Here is a 20,363-nt window from a genome sequence, read left to right as displayed (position 1 = left end):
ACTAATTGAGGGTTGTCTGCGATAGCCGTCCCTAATTTAGAAGTGATAGACTAGAAAGAACGTACCTTGACAACAACACCCACTGTAAAATCATTTTACCAACGCAAAATGAGGCTGATCGTAACGTTATAATATCACACGGCTGAATGGGCGAGCATATTCAGAAATTCAATCAAAAACTTAAAATATTTTCGCACTTCGCTTTATCTTTCTTCATTCTGTTTTTTGTGATTAAGTCACTAATACAGAGAAAAGTATCTAAGAGCGAATATTTTCTAGTGGCTTTCCTAAATTTTACAATTTATGTCGAGTCAAACTAAAGAAAATAAAATATTTTGCGTTTTGATTGGTTTGTTTTGAATTTCGTGCAAAGCTAGCCGTCTCTAATTTAGTAATGTAAGACTAAAGGGAAGGCATCTAGTCGTCACCACCCATCGCAAACTCTTTTCTCAACGAATAGTGGGATTGTTCGTACATTATAACGTAATCACGGCTGAAAGGACGTAACAGAGATTCGAAAACCCGCGACCCTCGAATTATGAGTCGAGTGCCTTAACCACCTGGCCATGTTGGGCCGTTTTGTAGACAAACTACTAAGAACACTTGGTAACAGCGTCAGTGGTACAAAATTAAAAATACCTTGTATACAGAGAATGTAGAAAGTAATATTTAGTGAGGATTTACCCCATCACAAACTTTCAATACAGTTTTAATGTTATAAGCAAACTATGCCCAACAGTGTCAAAACCCGGTTTCTAGTGTTGTAAGTCTGCAGACGTGCCACTGGAGGGAATACAGTTTAATACAAGAATTATAATAGTTAAAATAATATTCTACTTTAATAGTTCTGTTTTATTGACTATAAATAATATTTTATTACGGAAAGGAGTATTATTAAAACAAAGTACCAAGTTTCGATCACTGGCCAATCGAAAAACTTCGAACTTGTTTTTAAAACGTTTCCTTAATGTAAAATCTGTAATACGTAATAAATAATACAGATTTACTTTCATAACAGTTTTTTATTTTAACAGAGTTACGATCTAAAGTTCAACTTCTTTAAGAGCAGAACAGGTTTTCTAGCCTAAACTAGGACATATTTACTACTCTAGCGACGTGACTAAAACAGGGGACTAAGCTTATGTTGCTTGGCAGGTTCAATATCTGGAACAACTGTCAACAATGGAGACTAACAAAGTTTAGGCCTACAACATCTGATTAATTTGTAGATTATTAATATTCCAAATTGGAAACCTTGTAAGGATTACAAATTTTAATCAATTAATAAAGATAACATTTTAAGTTTTATTACCAAACGTGTACTTTAATAACAATTAACTGCTATTTAATTTACATGACAACCTATAACAAAAACCTAGCACATTTTTACAACCATATGCTCTTGTTTCATGTTAGTTTTGAGTTTGGTTGTTTTTTTTTAATTTCGCGCAAAGCCATTCGAGGGCTACTTGCGCTAGCCGTCCCTAATTTAGCAGTGTAGAACTAGATGGAAAAAAGCTAGTCATCACCATTTTACAAATTTCATATTAGAGAAGATAAAAATAACTTTCAGATATAGTTTTTCTTTTTGAGGTTATCGACCAAAAGACTTCTGCGTTAAAAGTACAGGAAAACAAAAGGTCGTTGGATGATAAACTGGTAAAACGTGACGTGCTTTCAGGCTTAGGGTTTCTTTTTCAACAGTTAATTGAACTGAACATTTTTTAAAAACACTGATTTTCTCTAAAAACTTTAACATTTTAAGATAGGATGAAAATCTGGAAAACTTCATTATACATATAGAAAACAGTAAATGTAAATATGTTAAATTTTAGTTCTATCTTTCAAAAAACAGAATTGGTTATCGAATATGGTCCATTTGTTGCGACCAAGAATTTTTGTTGTTTATTGTAACTTCAGTAGTATTACCTATTAAATATTAATAACAGTTGCTGGTATTATACTTTGTTTTTAAATCAAACTTTACACTATGATAAACATAAAACTTTAATTAAAATTACATGAATTATCATGATATACAATTGTAAAAAATCATATTCTAAAAAATTAGTATGCAGATGACGCCAGAGACGTCCATTCAGTATGATTTAAAATTAAATTTATATCGATATATAAAATGTTAGTCGGAATAAGCAGTCCTTTAATGGTGTCCTAAACTCTCCCTCATTTCTTAAAGAAATTATCCACTCCCCTTAAATTTTTTGTAAGGTAACGGCCTCCGCTACAGGTTTTTTGTAGTGCGAGTCCCTAAACGCTGAGCCATTGGGGCTGTTAGTGTTAGAAAAACAAGTCTTAACGTAAGCCATAAAAACTTTCCCCCTGATGTTTTTAGAATACAGCTAATTATAAAACTTTTCGCCCTGATATTTTTTAGAATACAGTGAAAGGGAATTGGACCTTTATCCTGATATTTTCACCAAAATAATCCCAAGTTTCTATAAGAAGAAATACTTTACAAGATTTTAATCTATTTCTATAAAATAACCTTGCCATCCCCAGAAGAATCTTAGTAGCTATCCTTCCAATTTTTTCTGTCAAGTTAATATCATTTCTTAAATAGACTACAACGGTACACAGTAAACTAAGTGATGCCTAGCTAGTAAACTGTGTAGATATTTTTTGAAATTTGTAGTCAATATATCTATAAATTGTAGAAGCTTTAACTACCAGCTATAGATAAATGCATTGAACACTTCTAGATTATGGTCTTTTACGATACACTTACCCTTAATGGCTCTATTTTATTTCTTTGTATCATGAACAGATACATATTCAAGTGGTATGTCATTATCACTGTACTGCATCATTCAGAGATTAACAAAACGTTTCAGTTTTTAACCAACTATCAATTTTTAATGACTCACAGTTACCTATTACTGAAAATTTATCTAAAAGAGTGAAAACAAAGAGCAAATAAAATTCAAAGTCGTTTCATCTGCAAATAATGGAATTTAGCAACTCTTGAGATCCATCACTCAACTTGTACAGTTCAGAATCACTATTTTAGTAGAAGGTTCCCACACAAACCTTGAGTGACTACCCGTTATTTTAAACTGTTGTTGATACTTGTTTTATCAGCAGTCTGTGTAAGCTAACAATTCTCTTCAGTAAACATTTAAACATGTTCAAGCCCATGAGTAATTTGTCAACCATAAATAACTCAATTTAATTCTCAGTAAATAAGAATATAAAAAGGTGTCTCCATGTCAGAGATGTTACTAGGTAAATGTCTGAATTTGTTGAAAGAACATTCAATCAGTAATAAATACTTTTGGAAATAATTTGTAATAATAGCTACGACATAATTCTTAGACATTTAAGGTAAGAAAAAGTTATCTGCCATTAAAATAAGCATTTTATTGTAAATAAAATTTAAGATAAAGAAATGCTAAAACCATGTGAAGTAAAACTTGTAATCCACTGTGGGAAAAATATTGTTAAATATTGTGACAAAATTCAGAACTCCAGGTTATATTCTTGCTTGCCAACATGTTATATAAATGTTCATCATATTTGTATAAATTGAACAGAGTAATTTATGCAAAATAAACCTGGAATGCAGCAAGTGGTGTCACTTGCCATGGTGACATTGAATCAGTTGATTTAATGGTGATTCCCAGTTCCCTTTAACTGGATGTTTTAAATAGCATTATATAATAGAAGCTAAGAACTTTATAAACCTTACCCTTGTTCATGCTAGCTGTTTGTTGCACTGTAGCTTTAGATACACATCCATAACTACATCTACAAATTAAAACCAACAGTCATGCAACTATATTTAAAGTGAACCCAGACACAAGAAAACAATCATGAAATATAAGGTTATAACTGAGGCACTAGCACAACATATGTACCTGGGTCTGTAATTCAAAATATGCTTTATAAACTAGCACTTTTTTGTACGTTCAAGTTCTTCTGAGATGTACACAGCCATGAAGTATAGTGTTCATTTGTTCTTAAGAAATTAATGTTGGGATGATACATATTTCCAGATAAAGAAGTAAGTTGTCTGTACACAAATGTTTTATGAGACCTTACATTTGAAAAGATAAGAAACAAAATCCCTAAGAAACCAAAACAAAAGTGTTAGAAATTTAGGCCCTCCTAGTTAGTGGTCAGTATTCTTTTAACTAAAGAAATGCCTTAATTTGTTTCCTAGTTTAATTGGTAGTATTATCAGTGTACAGTAATGTATATTTCATTTCAACAAGTTTAAATGTTCCAACTGAGAGAATGGAACGTAAAGCAAGAATCCACACACACACCTTAATTATATGACTGGATTATACTGCAAGGTCTCTCCATAGTTCCTGGAATGAAGATATGAAAGTGAGAGAAAGTCTTATGAGCGTGTAACCTAGTTTATTTATTCTGTTCATTAAGACTTAAAAGTAAAGCCACAGTTCAAACAAGAACCTTCACTTTAAAGAGCTTCCCAATTAAAGACTAAAGCCACAGACCAGACTCAGTCTCGTGAGAACTGTTACACCAAATCTCAACCATGATGTCAGTTGTCCTACACACAAACCAGTTTCATTTAGTACATGCTTCTTAATATACCTTCAACAATAAAGAAGTCAGGTCTAAAAATGCAATGGCATATTAACTATTTTATAATTTTGTCTAAATACTAAGAGAATACAGTCTTCCCATTATAAATGTTGCACATGCAGTAGAAAGCACAATTCAAAAGAAAGTGCAAATTACTACTTAACTTTAATATACAAGGAAACCTTATTTGTATCATAGTTTTATATAAATAACTTAATATATAATTTGTTATTTTAGGTTTAAAAGCTGTACACATTTTTCTTTACATAAACCTTTTCGTATAGAGGATATCATTATAACCATTGCCAGGGATTACATTAGCTCTTCTTCAGATAAGCACAGTACTTAGAAGCACTGGGTGTACGTCGTAACCATGTTTCCTCGCTTTTCTGTCACAGTCTTGCACCGTGAACCACCTGATAAAGAAGAAATTTTAATATCTAACTTAATAAGAATAACTTTAAACATTGTAATAACATAATAAGTTCAAGATTTTGGCAACTTATTAGCATAACTTAGAAAACCCATAAACTAACAATCTTTAAAACTAATAAACTTTCAAATGTTTGAAAAATTTAAAGAATTTCTAGATAACTAAAATTCTTAACATAATTTAACACAAACAGCAATTTTTAAAATTGTATCTGAAAAAAATTTGAAAATGAGTGTCAATTTCATTAATATTTAAATAAAACATAAAATTTGAAACTGCAGTCCAATTTCACACAAAATATAGTTTTCCACCTAATTTAACTGAATGGCAAGAGAAATAATTGCCACCATCTGTAATAACAAATCAATTTTCATATTTACCTAATAATTGTTTTTGTATTATACAACTCATAAGCATTCTGTAATGTCATAACATGATGAGTTGCTTTCTATATACTCTGTTTAAACTGGAATTGATGCATCAATTTAACTAAACAGTTCAAATGTAACACTTTTTACCACATACAATTTTGTTATGTTTACTAATTAAACACTGCAAGTTCCATATCAAATACACATGATAAAAAATACAGATAAATGATAAAACAATTATATAATTTAATTCAACCTGCTGTTATGACTTTCACATTTATTCAGTGATAACCTATATTTTTTACTTTGTCCATTGGATATATTATTCTAATGATACAAGAATATAAACAACAGAAGTGTCCTTCACTAGGTAAGGCAGATTATACCATGAGGTTACAGCCTACCTTATACTGAATGAGAATGATCTGACTTGGGGGTACTGTTACTCATTATGAATAAATCCAATGTTTTTCGTTATGTAAAAAAGTTAAATTTAAACTATGTAACTGGGATCTTAAGCAAGTTGCTTGACAGAAGAGTTCTAGGAAAGAACTTACTTATCCTGCCAGTCCTCCCATTATAAAACAGACCTAAATATTCTTTCAGAAAATCAATTTAACCCAAAAATACAACAGAGCAAAATAGGAAGAAGAGTTGTTAACTGGCCTTTACTTTCAAACAACAGTCTCTTTTCATTGTTATTATGGAGTTATTTATGCTGTGGTAACAAAATGTGAATACGATCTGGGATACAGTATGAATGCAACATTTTTAGAATAAAAAACAAAAAGAACCTATTTCAATTTTAGGCAAAAAATAGCATTAATGATATCTTTAGCCTGGATCTAACTATTAAACTACTCAGTCAATCAAAACTTAGATATAACTTAAGTTATGTAGCCATTTCACAAAGTGTGTTTTATAGCATTTCTACAACATTGACAGTTTGGGTTTTACAAGGTGGTAATTACCTATCATAGCAAAGACTGGTAATTTCAGTGTTGCAACACTGATGAGAGAATTATCAATATTATAATACTGTAGGTCTTACACTCACACTGTATTAAAGTATAGGTCATGCCATCAGGTTTTCTAAAAGTGTACTTGCTCATAAAATAACCTTTCCAACTTGATCATATTACATATTACTGTATTTAAAATAAAACGTCTGTATTTGCCAAACATCAATTTTTAACTTATGAAACTTGTTTACCATCCCAATCCAGATCACAGAATAATTTTTAGTTTCACACTACAATCTTTTCTTGCTGTAGACAGCCTGAAAATAAATAACGCAGGTCTATATCTAGCTTTCTCTGTATAGGACCTTTGCTGGTTTACACTATGTGCCAATATTATGACCACTATTATCCTTTTTTCCAACCAATTAACTAGAAACTTAGTGTTTGAGACATCTTAACTGTTACTATCTACACTCGAGCATTCGCAGAGAAACAACTCAAAACAACAGAGAAAAACTCAACAACGGTTGGTGAACCTAATAGCTCTAAATTAGAAACAAGGTTCTATCCAAACTGGACAGACTTAATAGTTGTAATTTTTCACTCTCAATTTACAGCAATGGACAGTCATCATCTTCTGTTTGATATAGCTACCAAACCCTATTGAAGTCTCAGTCTGCATGCATGTGCTATTTTATCAGACACTGGTAACAAGCTCATGTTGACCAAATGGAAAAGAAATAATATTTATTATGATATTTCATTAACTAGTTATCATGAACATTATCAAAATATTTTACTGGTTTTTATCTGTGGATAAACTATTAAAGAAATATAGGTTTACACAGGAAAGAAAAATGGAACACCTGTTACAATTTGCAATAGGTGTGTTTTTATAACATTCTATATGATAAAGATTCTGTCATATAATAACTACCTGAAAACTAAAATGGTACAATAGTAAAGTGTCCCATAAACCCTTACCCGAGCTTTTGTGACTGTGGTGGGACCTGAACTGATGATCAGACATGTGATGATTCCCAAAATGGGTGCCAAAGTATGAATCTCCACTACCAAAAGGATCAAATCCACTAAAACCAAATCCCCCTGCAAATGGTCCTTCGTTTGGTTCAACATCTGCAAACAGGTCATCAAAATCAAAAAATCCACTGTGTGGACCACCAAACTGAAACCTGAAACCATGACCTTCGTGATTGTGGAAATCATGACCTTGATGATGTCCACGATGATATGCAAAGGCATCATCAAAGTGTCTAAAGAATTCATTGAAGTTAAATTGAAAGCCATGTGGTCCACCAGGGGCCTCACCACCATTCTCAAATGCTGCTTCACCAAACTGGTCATACTTTTTTCTCTTCTCTGGATCAGAAAGAACTTCATATGCTAAGAAATAAAATAAATTTATTTTATGATATTATCCTCTTGATTTCTATATTATATGAAATTATTACACATGTAGCTATATTATGACATTTATTAAGAGACTTGTTTTCTTAAAACACAAATTGCAATTGATAACTCACAATACCTTAATAAACTAAAGATATCAAACTGTATAAACAAAAGTCCAGTAAAAAAATTGTTAAATACATACCTGTTGAAACAAAATAAATGTTCATTAAATGATAACATTTCGATAATGGTACAGAGAAATTGTAACAGAGACACTTTTATCACTCTTTCAACACACACACAAATATTACATTTTATTACTGAAATTTCCCATTTTGTTTGTCTTTTCTTAGAGCAAAGCCACATCAGGCTATCTGCTGAGCCCAACGAGGGGAATCGAAACCCTAATTTTAGCATTGTAAATCTGGAGACATACCGCTGTACTAGTGGAGGGCTTCCAATTTTGAACTTACAGTGGTTGCAGTAATGTGTTTTTGTTGTTGATACGGGACACTTAACAGTTCGATGTTTTATGTTAGAATAGTATATTCTGACCTTTTGTATCCTTTGGTTTTCAAACTTTCCAAGTTTCTACTGCAAAACTGAACAATCCTATATATTATCTTATTCAAGATATATTATGCAACATCCTTTTGTGGCTCTGCATTAGTTACACTTGATTTTAATAATGCCACTCATTGCACACATAAGTCATAGCAATGAAGTTTGTTCATGGTGAATTTTCAATTATTCACAACGTGTAACGCTACCACAACTAGACTTATGACTGGAAGGATACAAAAAGCCTTTCTCAATATATATATTAGATTGTTAAATGGTCTAGAGTTAAAAGACAATATTATGAAGAAAAAAAACACTTTAATATACTCCAAAGAGCAGATAAAATTGAACAATCAAGCATTTACAACAGCAAAAGCTTCCTAAAATATATCCCATGTCATCCAAATCAATGTCATCTTCCAATAAGAGAAATTACAGTTATGAAATGGAATCTTCTGACCCACAAAGCTATGTTGATGAAGCTAGGCATATTTCTTGGCATTATTAACGAGATAATAATATAAGACTTGAAACTGATGAAGTCTCACAGGTTTTCAGGAACACTCAATGGTCAACATTTTCAGAAAGATGACAGAAGAAAGTGGGATCAGAATAATTTTGTTTAACTACAAACCTGTCATGTCCACTAATGTAGCTCTAGCTGATTTTGGAATCTTCTGCTATGTATGGTACAAGGTTTATGGGATGTCTGTAAAAAGGAGGTAAGACCTGCATCATCATTCCTCAGTAAAGGTTGTTAAAAAAAAAGAAAGAAATTACAGTGTCACACAATAGTATAGTCACACTGAGAGTACAACAGATAAGGGCAGCAGTGGACTTTGGAAAAACACAGAATAATTAACCTCTGTATCAAAATACCATTTAAAAAATAATATATAGCAAAATTTATACTAAATTTTACTATATTAATGTTTTGTGCCACAAACCAAGGGAAGTTTCACATCACTAAGTTTAGAAGATTGTCATCTCTTCATATTAATGGTACATAGATAAAGAAACATATAAACATGACTGCTAATCAAAACAGTTTTTAGCTGAACCTATACCAATTTCTTTTAACCTCAGCTATTTCCAAAAAAACTAATTCAATAACAGCTTCTTAAACTTAATATTTACGAAATATAAATATTTTGTATTTTAATGAGCAGTTGTAACTGCAAAACCATTTTATTTCTTCTTTCTAATGAAAAACACATCAATTTACATTTGTTATTAACAGATACTTGCACATAACAAAAATGTTGGTTATAATGATACAGACATTATCACCCACAGGTTTTATAAGCTTGGCGAAATGTAAACTTTAATCAGCGTAGTAGACACAAGTGAAGGAATAACACTAACTTAGGTTTTACTCACTATAATGCTTCAAAACCCATGAACATAGCCTACTTTCAACAGGAGTGTCACTGTGAATGCTACCTGCCTTGAGCAGGTGTGTAACTATGAACATTACATACCTTTAGCAGGAGTGTCACTGTGAATGCTACCTACCTTGAGCAGATTGGTTGGTTGGTTGATTTAGTGTTTTATGGCACAAAGCAGCTAGGTTATCTGTGCCAGACATCCAGTAAAAAGGTAAAAGTAAAGTAAATGTAGTAAAATTCATAAAAGGAAATTAAGGTAAAACAAAATAAAGTTTAAAAAAAACACATAAATAGCATAAAACCAATGTTTACATCTAGTCTACAACGTTAAGAGAAAAACTACAGTAACAAAAGTCGTAAAAGACTTTCTGTAGTATAACTGTAATTATCATAACTTGCCAGGAAGACTAACAGGTAAATACAAAAACCACCATCAGTCACCTGAAGTTGGCCTTTCCAGTCCTGGTTCCGAGTTACTTGACGTTATGTCAATTTTGAAAAGTAATAAAAGTTTTAAAAGACGTGTAGCAAAATTTTAATAATAACTCGCCAGAATGACTAACAAGTATTTCAAACAACAGTGTTAGTCACCCAAAGTTAGCCTTTCTAGTCCTGGTTTTGTGATATTTAATGTTATGGTGATTTTCTAATTTCAAATGAAACTAGATGGATTGTGATTCTTAAAAGGGAACCACATGAAAAAAGTTTAATGTATAAATTAAAAACTCAAATGGCATTAAAAAGATTAATGGCCATTAAAAAACTAAAAATTTTACCAAGGTGGACAGTGTCACCATCACAAGTAACACTCTCTAACTTATGGACAAACCTTGGGACAGAACGTTTAATATGGTGTCATCACTGAGAGTTGTAATGATGGCAAGACAGTAAAATGTGGCTTATAGTGATTTGAGTGTTAAACAAACTACACACTGGTGCATCAATTCCAGATAAAAGAAAATGATGAGTTAAAAAACTATGACCAATGCACAGTCTAGTTAAAACAACTTCCTCTTTCCGATCCTTATGCAAGACGGCCAAAATCTAATACAGGGTTTTATTTGGAAAAGCTTGTTTTCACGTTGCTCACTCCAAGTCGACTGCCAGCTGGCACGGAGCCGAGCCTTGAATACAGGACCATAGTCCATGAATGGAACAGGCACAGCAGTGATAGTACCAGAGCAGATAGATTTAGCTGTGGTATTGGCGAGCTCATTCCTGCAAATACCAACATGGCCAGGTATAAAAAAAAACTGAATAAAAGTAGATGTTAAAGAGAAATGGGCCAGTTGGTTTTGAATATCAGCAAGAACATGGTGTGAACTAACATGAAGCAATTCCAGGCCCAGTAGAGAACTAAGCGAGTCAGTATAAATAGTGCAGTTTGAGTACTGTTTAGCTTCTATGTTATCCAGGGCAAGAGAAATGGCATACAGTTCAGCAGTGAACACAGAAGCTGTAGAGGAGATTCTGCATGCAACCACTGAACCACAACAAACCATGGCAGAGCCCACACAGTCACTTGATTTTGAATCATCTGTATAAATAGGAATGGAAAGATGGTTTAAAAGATGTTCAGCAAATAAACGTCAGTACTTCCAATCGGGTGTACCTGCTTTTCTCAGATGACTTAAAGGTCACATTTGGGAACTGTAATAAGCCATGGTTGGATGGGCTGACCAGCAGATACAACAATGCTATCCAAGGACAGACCCAATTCATCCAACTGTGCCTGGAGATGAAGGCCAAAAGGAGCAATGGCAGACTGTCTGTTATGAAAAAAGTATGGCCCACCGAGGAAGAAAAACATAACCTGAGGGTGGGATGCTTTGGTAAGGAACAAAGTTTCGAAGCATATAATAAAGACTGTTGCAAATGGTGGAGGTGCATAGAAGGTTCATGAGACTATGTATAAGCTTTGGTGGTAGATGATATGCAGGTTGTGAACTTAATCCGAGATTCCTTCTGGCTTTGACGTTTTACACACCAAGTATGTGCATAGGCCTGCAGGAAAGCGATGTAGTTCGAGAGTATGGGATATCTATGGAAAGTATCCCAGGCCCGTTTTTGAGCCTTCTGTGCCATGTGGCAGGCAGGATTCCATCACAGACAAGGATATAGTGGATAATGCATTGGGGTTTTAGGAATACACTGAATAGCTGCTTGTGTAATACTGGCTGTGGTTGATGCCACTCAACCCGTGTCCCCTGGTGGAAGCTGGATCAGACAAAAACAACCTCTTTCACTGCTCTCGCAGTACTTGATCCTGCCATCGTCTGTAAGCCATCAATAGATGACTGTGTAGCAGTATCATGTACTGCGAGAGCAGTGAAAAAGGGCCAGTATGCCTAATCCAGCTTCCATCAGGACACATGGGTCAAATGGCATCGACCACGGCCAGTCTCTCTCAAACTTACAGTGACCGAGGATGCAAAAGAATGATAGTTTTGTATCTTGGGGTGGGAGAAAAAGATGCACCCAAGGAAATGCCTGTATTGGGAACCAAAGGATGTGGATCTTGGGGTTTGTTGGAATGTATGGAGGAACAGAGATGGGTGTTGAACTTGATTCATAAACTTTTTTAACCATGGAGGTCAATAGGCTTTACATTTGTTTTAAGAACAAATCATTTGGAGGCACAGAGAGATCTGTCTGCACTCTCACTGTAGTAGTGAAATGAAGTGTAGCAGCATACGTCTGAGATGCAGCAGTGGACAGCAATTTTTGAGCTTCAGGATAAGTAATGTTATGAATTGTTTTGAAATGTTGCACCTTTTTTTCTTCCAACCATTTAAGGCAAGAATGAAAGAAGGATGGGTGAGAGCCATTGCAACTGACACAATTAGGATCCCTTTTGCACTCATAGGTATCAGGGGCCTTGCCACACATCGAGCACATATCAGGGAACCATGACATGATGTCTTTGTGTGACTGAACCTCTGACACTGGAAACATTGGAGAGGGTTTGGAATGTATGGCCCTACCCTGCAATTAAGATAATCTGCCGTGATGGTGGCAGGTGGATGTGGTGATGTAAATGTCATAACAAAAATATTCGTCGACATTGTAATTCCCTCTTTGCAAGTGGAGATACACCTCACTGCAGAAACTCCTTGAGTGGAGAAACCAGCAAAAATCTCTGACTCGGAGATGTTCTTCAAATCCCTCTCAACAATAACTCCCCTTGATGAATTCAAAGTAGCATGAAGTGTAACCTCAACAGGTATATCCCTAATTGCCACTGAATTCAAGAGGAGTTTAGTGTGTTGAGATGTGGATGCTTCCACCAATATGTCACCAGATCAAAGCTTCTTTACTGGAGAGCCAGCAAGTTCCTCCAGTCTCTTCTGAATAAAAAAAAAAAAAAAGGACATTTGCCCTTAAGATTTGTCTGAAAGAGAATATAGGATAAAGAAATGTGGTACAGATGTTGAAGATTGCTGCTCAGAAACTTCAAGACATAGTCATTTACCTATGGACTGTTTTTTCACTATTTTACTTAAGTTTTTATTTGGAGGATCCATAATGAAAAAGAGAAATTTCGATGCCCACTGGCCCCACCCACCATGGAGCCCTATGAGGGGACACACTACAATGTCAAACAAGGACGCTACAGCAACGCCAGGGTTTTGTACCCAAACACCAGCATCAGATATAATGTCCACAACACCTGTTGAGAACTTCGAACACTAGTACTTGGTTGACCCTAGCCCAAGTGGACCAGCCGACTGATCCAAGGGGGGCCACCGCAAGGCTGCCCGTCTAGAGGAATTCAAGGCCAAAGTGGTGTTTTAGGGTTGGACCCCTCAACCACCAGGATCCTCTTCTCCCCTTTACCAGTTGCCACACACAGCAAACATGTGGGTGGATGTTTAGATCCCAGAGGAGATAAACTGAAAGAACAGAACCTTCCCTGGGAGGTCCCCTCACCATGTACAGGAATCCACATCGAGGGGACCTCGAGCAGGTGTGTCACTGTGAACATTACCTACCTTGAGCATGGGGTATCACTGTGAACATTACCTACCTTGAGCAGGGGGTATCACTGTGAACATTACGTACCTTGAGCAGGGGGTATCACTGTGAACATTACGTACCTTGAGCAATTTCTCGAAATGTTTCCTCTGCATCTTTCTTTTTATTCTTATCTGGATGGTACTTTAGCGCTAGTTTTCTGAAAGCTCGCTTGATTTCTCGGTCCGTGGCTTTTGGTTTAACACCAAGCAGTTTATAGTAATCCTTCCCAATCTTCCCAAACACTTCCCCAGAAAATAGTACTAACCCATAGAGGGTAGTCAGAATGATAAACTTCTGAATATTCATGACTTGTATCTAGAGAGACAAACCAATCATATTAAAATGACTTTAAACCAACTTACTCTTACAAATAAATATATTAGTGTTTACACAGAGAAGTGAGCATGTGGAAGCTGATGCTATAAAACTAAAATACTCCAGTTCACATAGCAGAAACTATGGTATAAACAACCATTATACCACTAAATATACATCTTACTTTATTGGGAGACATTATTTATTATAGTCAAGTCAAAAATAATATTTATGAAACCTACAACCAAACAACATTTTTAATCAATAAACTTTGGAATCACTTTGAACAAATGGTAAATCACTTTTAAAAACAATTCCTATATAATGTTAGATTGAGATATGGGAAAAAAGAAAAGAAAAAAAAGTGTATTCAAATGTTATGGTGACATGGATTTATTTGTAAGCATAACCAAAACATCCACAGTCCAGTTTAGTCACCTATGCAAAATCAAGAAAATATATGGTAATGAACACAACATAGACGAATGGTGGATTGGTGGGGGTTCAGGTAATTCAGGGTTCACCTAACAGACATGAAATTATATAAATTACAATTTACTTTTACAATCTTGCATTAATACCATTTCTCTCTCTTTATTCCTGCATTTACATAGATATATTAATACTAAACAGTGAAGCAAATTAAAATTAAACAAAACCAACAATGAGAATAAACATGAACCAACCACAGGATGTATAAAGAAGTATTTGATCTATATTGATACATCTTACAAAAGTTGTACATGAAAATGTAAAAAGAGACCACAAATCAGAAAACTAAATATAATGAAATTTCAAACAACTAACTAACTTTAGATTATCTGTTTATGCAGTCAAACAATGGGTACATTGAGGGTGGAAAAAAAAAAAGACATTAATCTTAAAGGTACAGTGTTTAATATGTGATAAAGATACAAGAAAAGTTATCTGATGTGATCTGATAGGAAAGAAATGTTGCAGTTTCCTGTGACAAAATATTTAGATGACTGACCAGCTAACATAGCTTTTCCATGCTAAATGCACTGAATCTTTTAAGTGAGTATTATTTTGGATATAGCTGTTAATTTATCTCACAAAAATATCTATAGCTATGTAACATTGGAGGAAGATGAGCTCTTCCATGTTGTTATGCCCCTAAATAGAGCATATCTCAACAACCATGTCTTAAAGTGAGGAAACATCAGTATGCTATACCCCTAAACAAAACATTCATAAATCTGAAAATACAAAGCAGTCTAACCCTAAAGTGATAATCAGAAGTCATGGAATATATCCAAGTATGTTCTTCAAACTTATTTTAACACTGCAGTTTCATTGTAAATGTTTTATTCTCTTGTATATTTTGTTTACTGGGAAGAACATAAGGTCATATAAGCTTTAAAAGATGCTACTATAGTGCATGGTCTACACATATATTTATATTATAGCATGTGGTCTATACAGATACTATCATTAAAAGGTGCTACTATAGCACATGGTCTACACAGATATTTATATTATAACATGTGGTCTATACAGATACTAGCATTAAAAGGTGCTACTATAGCACATGGTCTACACAGATATTTATATTATAGCATGTGGTCTATACAGATACTATCATTAAAAGGTCCTACTATAGCACATGGTCTGACGCAGACGTTTACACTATAACATGTGGTCTATACAGATACTATCATCATTACCATTTTAATGATTTACTAAAACATAATTTCATGCTAAATGATTTATATCTATCCATGTTTTTGTTAAATAAATAATAAGTTGTGTCTTCCAAAACAGTACCTTAAATGTATGTTATAATTATTGTAGTTTTGATTATTGGAACTTATTTCATTCTGATTATACTTGCCTCAACACATTATGTAATGGTATTTTGTACTTTATTAGTTTAAAAGCATTATTTATAATAACTGATGCCAGTTGTAAATAAACAGAAGTTAAAACAGTGACGACAATAGTATCTGCATAGACTGCACATTATGGTGTAAATATCTTTATAGACCACACTCTATAGTAACACTCTTTAAACTCCCAGTGCTGCTTTTACTTTCTCTGTTACAAACTTAGACAAATTTTGTACAATGACAAAAACATCACATTCTGTATTCAGGAAGTTGAGGGTAGAATTGAGTGAAAGAAACAAGTTTGTCTGATAGAAATGGCAGGACTTAAATATGAGGTAATATCATGAAGCATATACAATATTGTAGAAGGAAATGAGACAAACATCACCAAGTTGTTGCTTGAAGAAACACCAAACAAACATAACACATACCAATATCTGATAAACCACAGGACAAATATCTACAAAGCTACTTGAATGTATGGCAAACTAGAACTTGAAAACTTTCCATTTCTCTACATTTAGGTCTTTGTTTACATAAATTAACAGAAAAATACAGTTAGAACAATGCTAACTTGTCTATAAACATATTAGCAAAACATGAAATTAGATGATTCACCATAGTATTATATGATTGTTATAATTACCCAATAATACAGTTATATAACTGGTAAAATTCTACAGTAATAGTTACAGTCAATAGTCTCTTACATTCTACAACTCATAATCCTAAGAAATAAATACCTTTATTTACCAAGAAGTCTCAAAATACTGTACTTTTTAATTTTGATATTCAAGTCATGATTACCAATGTCTTATCAGTCCAGAAATCAGCACATTTCCTTCAGTCTCCTAACAACCTTGAATGCCAGAACTGATGCACCTTTAGCTCTTGTATAACTCAAGTAAAAAACTAACTGTACCAGATTCCCTTCACATCCAAGTGTTACTAATCCTAATGACAGTAACAGCTACTAACCATGACAACAATTCTAACAGATTTCTGGAGGGGGTTAGTTTTTGGTACAACTTTATTTTTAAATTTAGTTTTAAACATTGAATACAAAACAAAGCATGCAAGTTTTTTTATTCCAAACACACTTAAATATTACATAATACAGCTTTATCTGCATACCATCACCACCTACAGTACCCCACTGTGCAGCAGTTCATATAAGTTATAATTTCATGTTTTTAAATGACACAGACTACAAAAAACTATTTTCCTCATATATCTTTACAAGAAGAAATATCTAATAACAATTGAGAACAGCTAAACTATCATTCTATTAATATTAGATAACCTATACAACAAGACACAAAGTACACTTGTAATTTAAAACTATTATATCACACAACACTATTGAAAAATCCACCTTAGAAAGTCAAATACATATTAAATCCATTTTTCTTTGTATTGGTTTACACAGTGTTTTCCTTTAGTAGTATTTTTTACTTATTTCCTTATGTTTCATATAACAGAAAATATTTTGGTCTAATTGTTAGATCAGATTACGAGTTTAATGATTTACATTTGTTGTAACACTACAAGTATTTCTTTAATATGCTACTGTTATTTTACTAAAATTATTGTGTAATGCCAAAGTAATATTAATAATAATATATGTTCAGTTTTATTAATGGTATACAATAATCACTGCATATTGTTAAACTTCACAAAGTGACTTAAAGTATCTATATTTTTACTATTATACTTATAATTTTACTCTGGAAAAAGCTGGCACTTTACCATTCTATATCCACTCTTGTACTTTGATTTACTAATGCTGCTACTGGTATAAACTATAAATTTCAAACATATTTTCTTGTATTTTTCCTTCCCCACTTACTTTAAGTTTTTAATACCAAAGAGATAATATAATATGAATACAACAGTTTTTATTGCTAATTATCCTTCCACATAGCCTTCAATTTTTAATGAGTATTTTTTGAAATTCATTTTTGAAAATTCAGAAAGAGAAGTGGGTTAATCTTCCCATTGCTGTAACATTAGTTAATAATTTATGACTAGCTGCAAGACTAGTGATCAGATAGAAAGCAAAGTTACAGAAGAACCAATCTAGAAATAACAAATAAAATCATTATAATTCTTAGAAGTAGGAAATAACTATCAAATCACTGATTCGTCAACATCTAAATAACGGTAGAACTTGACGTTGAAAGTAGAACAATGTTAGAACTAAAATAAATAATATACCTCCATTTTCTACAACTTACACTACAGGTAAGGTTCATAGCACTAGTTAAGTGTGGATGTAGTTATATTAGTAATACCCAAATTTCGACTTTACTCAAGGTTAGAAAACATGGTAACTTGCTATACACTCTATTTCTAATTTTATAAAATAATTTATAAATTCAGTAACTTTATATTATATAACTGGTACTTACATCTGTGTAACTTCAAATAAATGGTATCTAGAAGCAAAATTAGTTAAATATTAACGACGTACAAGTTCGTTTATGTTTCAATAAACTCCAACGAATTTTGTACAAACAGGCCTGGTAATCAATGTCGCATTTACAAAATATTTCACATCCTCTACTATGGGATACCTTCAAGGCTCTAATTTATTTTTACCTTCATCGCGAACTGCGCGAAGTTTACGTATAAAACTCGTTTCTGTACACGAATCGCAACGCGATTGGCTGAGTATTGAATGATATATACAAGTTTCTACTATTGTCAGAGTATAGTACTGCCACCTAATAGAAAGTTATTCCAGTCTTTTGCATTGATTAAAACCATATTACTTTGGCACATAAGAAGTCAACTGAATAAGAAGGAAACGAGAAAAATAGAAAATTCACTTAATAAAGTTAGAGTATACGTTAAAGACACTTTGCATAGTATCTGAAGCAAGCCAGGGGCGGGTAAATTCTTTGAAGTATTGTAAACAACCACTATCTAGGACTTGACTTTTTTTTTTTCTGTAATTCAACATTAACGACGACAAAAACGTTTCAATGGCGCATTCACGGTTTTAAAATGTGGAATGCGTTCTAACGAAATCGGGATATGAATAATGAACCTTTAATATCATGTTTTAATTCATACATTGGGCCATGGTAAATGGGTATCTGTAACTTGAAGACGGCCAAATCGAGATGAAACAACTGCTGCGAACCGCATGTTGTTACTTCCGGTAAGAAATTTTTGTCAGACATCGCACAGATACCCTAAACTTTTGTGTTAAATTTACCACCTTTACGAACTCGATGATCGTTCCCACAATCAAACTATAACTAAAAACTGCGAAGGTCAGGCTGTCCACTGTCGTCTTTGCTGTTTATGGATAAATTCCTTTTAATCATAAATTTTGGATGATGTAAATCTAGAGAGTAAATAGAAATTGCCCAGCTACTAAGATGATTGAAAGAAAAAAAGAAAATGCCAATTTTTGATGTTTCTCTGATATGCTGTAAATCAACAGTATAGTCTAATGCTATGACTTGTATTTTGGCTTTTTCATTTTATAAAAATTCTAAAGTTTCTAGGAGCCGCTATGTCTTGGATATCAATAAAGTATAGGAAAAATTATTCTGTAACCTCAGTAACATTTTTTTCAACTGATATTGATGATTTCGTTAAACTTTAATAAGTTTTGGTAGAAAATTCCATTCGTGTGTTAAAATCACACACGTTTCATACTGGACAATTGAGGATATAGTTTTTCATTGCACTTAAATATAAAATTAATTTCTGTTGAACACAAATGATAATAAACCTAGATTTCAAGTCTCACAGTCTACTTTTTATGAAATATAGACTGTAACATAAAAATATATTTTCTTTTTTATTGTTATATTCTACCCAAAATAAGTTTCTATGTGAAGTTCCTTGAATAATGCTAATAAAAAACTAAATTACTGCACTAAACTGTTTATTCTCCTTTTATTTTTATTTCTTTTTAGGTTTTACTCTCAAAGGCCTATGGTATGTAAATAGGGTGATCTTCTGTCCCTTATCATCATTGGCTGTTCTGTCAGTGGAGCAGTTCTTTCAAGTAAGTAAGGAACAAATCCATTCCTCTAAAGGAGGTCTTGACAGAGACTGTGGACTTCTCAACAGGTAGGTTGGCTTGCTCATTATAATTCATTTGGATTTACCCAACTAACCATTCTCTCACCAATGTATTTCTAAAGACAATCACAGTGGACAGCCTTTAGCTTGTGCTTTTGTAAACCATACCATCGATTTATTTCTGTACGAAATATGAACCTTTCCAGCATCTTTTAAGCTCAGTATTTTATTCTCTTGTGCAATATTGTACAGTCATACCATAGTGCCTTAATGGAATCCAGTCTTATCAGTATTAACGTCATAGTGATTTTCCATTTTGTCACATATTGTATTATATCAACAATGTGTTTTAATATCCTTACATATTCTGTATAAGGCTGCATTGAGTAACTGCCCTCTGGATAAGAATACAGTTGATCCTATGTGCTTTACACTTCATC

General features: G+C 33.1%; 2 protein-coding genes across 6 annotated transcripts in view; both read right to left on the bottom strand.

The window, feature by feature from the left end:
- The window catches only part of LOC143244042 (exocyst complex component 6-like), a 285,728-nt gene that overhangs the window by 178,075 nt on the left and 87,290 nt on the right, over window positions 1–20,363 (bottom strand). The gene's annotated exons all lie outside the window — the stretch shown is intronic.
- Window positions 4,364–18,804, bottom strand: LOC143244035 (dnaJ homolog subfamily B member 9-like). The gene is made up of 4 exons (XM_076488008.1): window positions 18,291–18,804; window positions 13,798–14,032; window positions 7,323–7,742; window positions 4,364–4,988 (listed from the first exon to the last, which is right to left on the bottom strand). Exons 2-4 carry the CDS (start codon window positions 14,021–14,023, stop codon window positions 4,918–4,920), a joined length of 717 nt encoding a protein of 238 aa, XP_076344123.1. The 5' UTR covers window positions 14,024–14,032; window positions 18,291–18,804; the 3' UTR covers window positions 4,364–4,917.

This window comes from Tachypleus tridentatus, chromosome 2, assembly GCF_004210375.1.
Source record: "Tachypleus tridentatus isolate NWPU-2018 chromosome 2, ASM421037v1, whole genome shotgun sequence".
Lineage (NCBI taxonomy): Eukaryota > Metazoa > Arthropoda > Merostomata > Xiphosura > Limulidae > Tachypleus > Tachypleus tridentatus.
This window is presented reverse-complemented; position numbering and strand designations above follow the sequence as displayed.

Bases quoted from the DNA above. Each gene is read 5' to 3' on its own strand.
- LOC143244035 (XM_076488008.1), bottom strand. From the start codon at position 14,023: ATGAATATTCAGAAGTTTATCATTCTGACTACCCTCTATGGGTTAGTA. The intron at 7,743-13,797 runs GTACGTAATGTT...TTTATTTCTTAG, and splicing joins ATTTCGAGAAATTGCTCAAG to CATATGAAGTTCTTTCTGAT. The intron at 4,989-7,322 runs GTAAGGGTTTAT...CTTCTTTATCAG, and splicing joins CCACAGTCACAAAAGCTCGG to GTGGTTCACGGTGCAAGACT.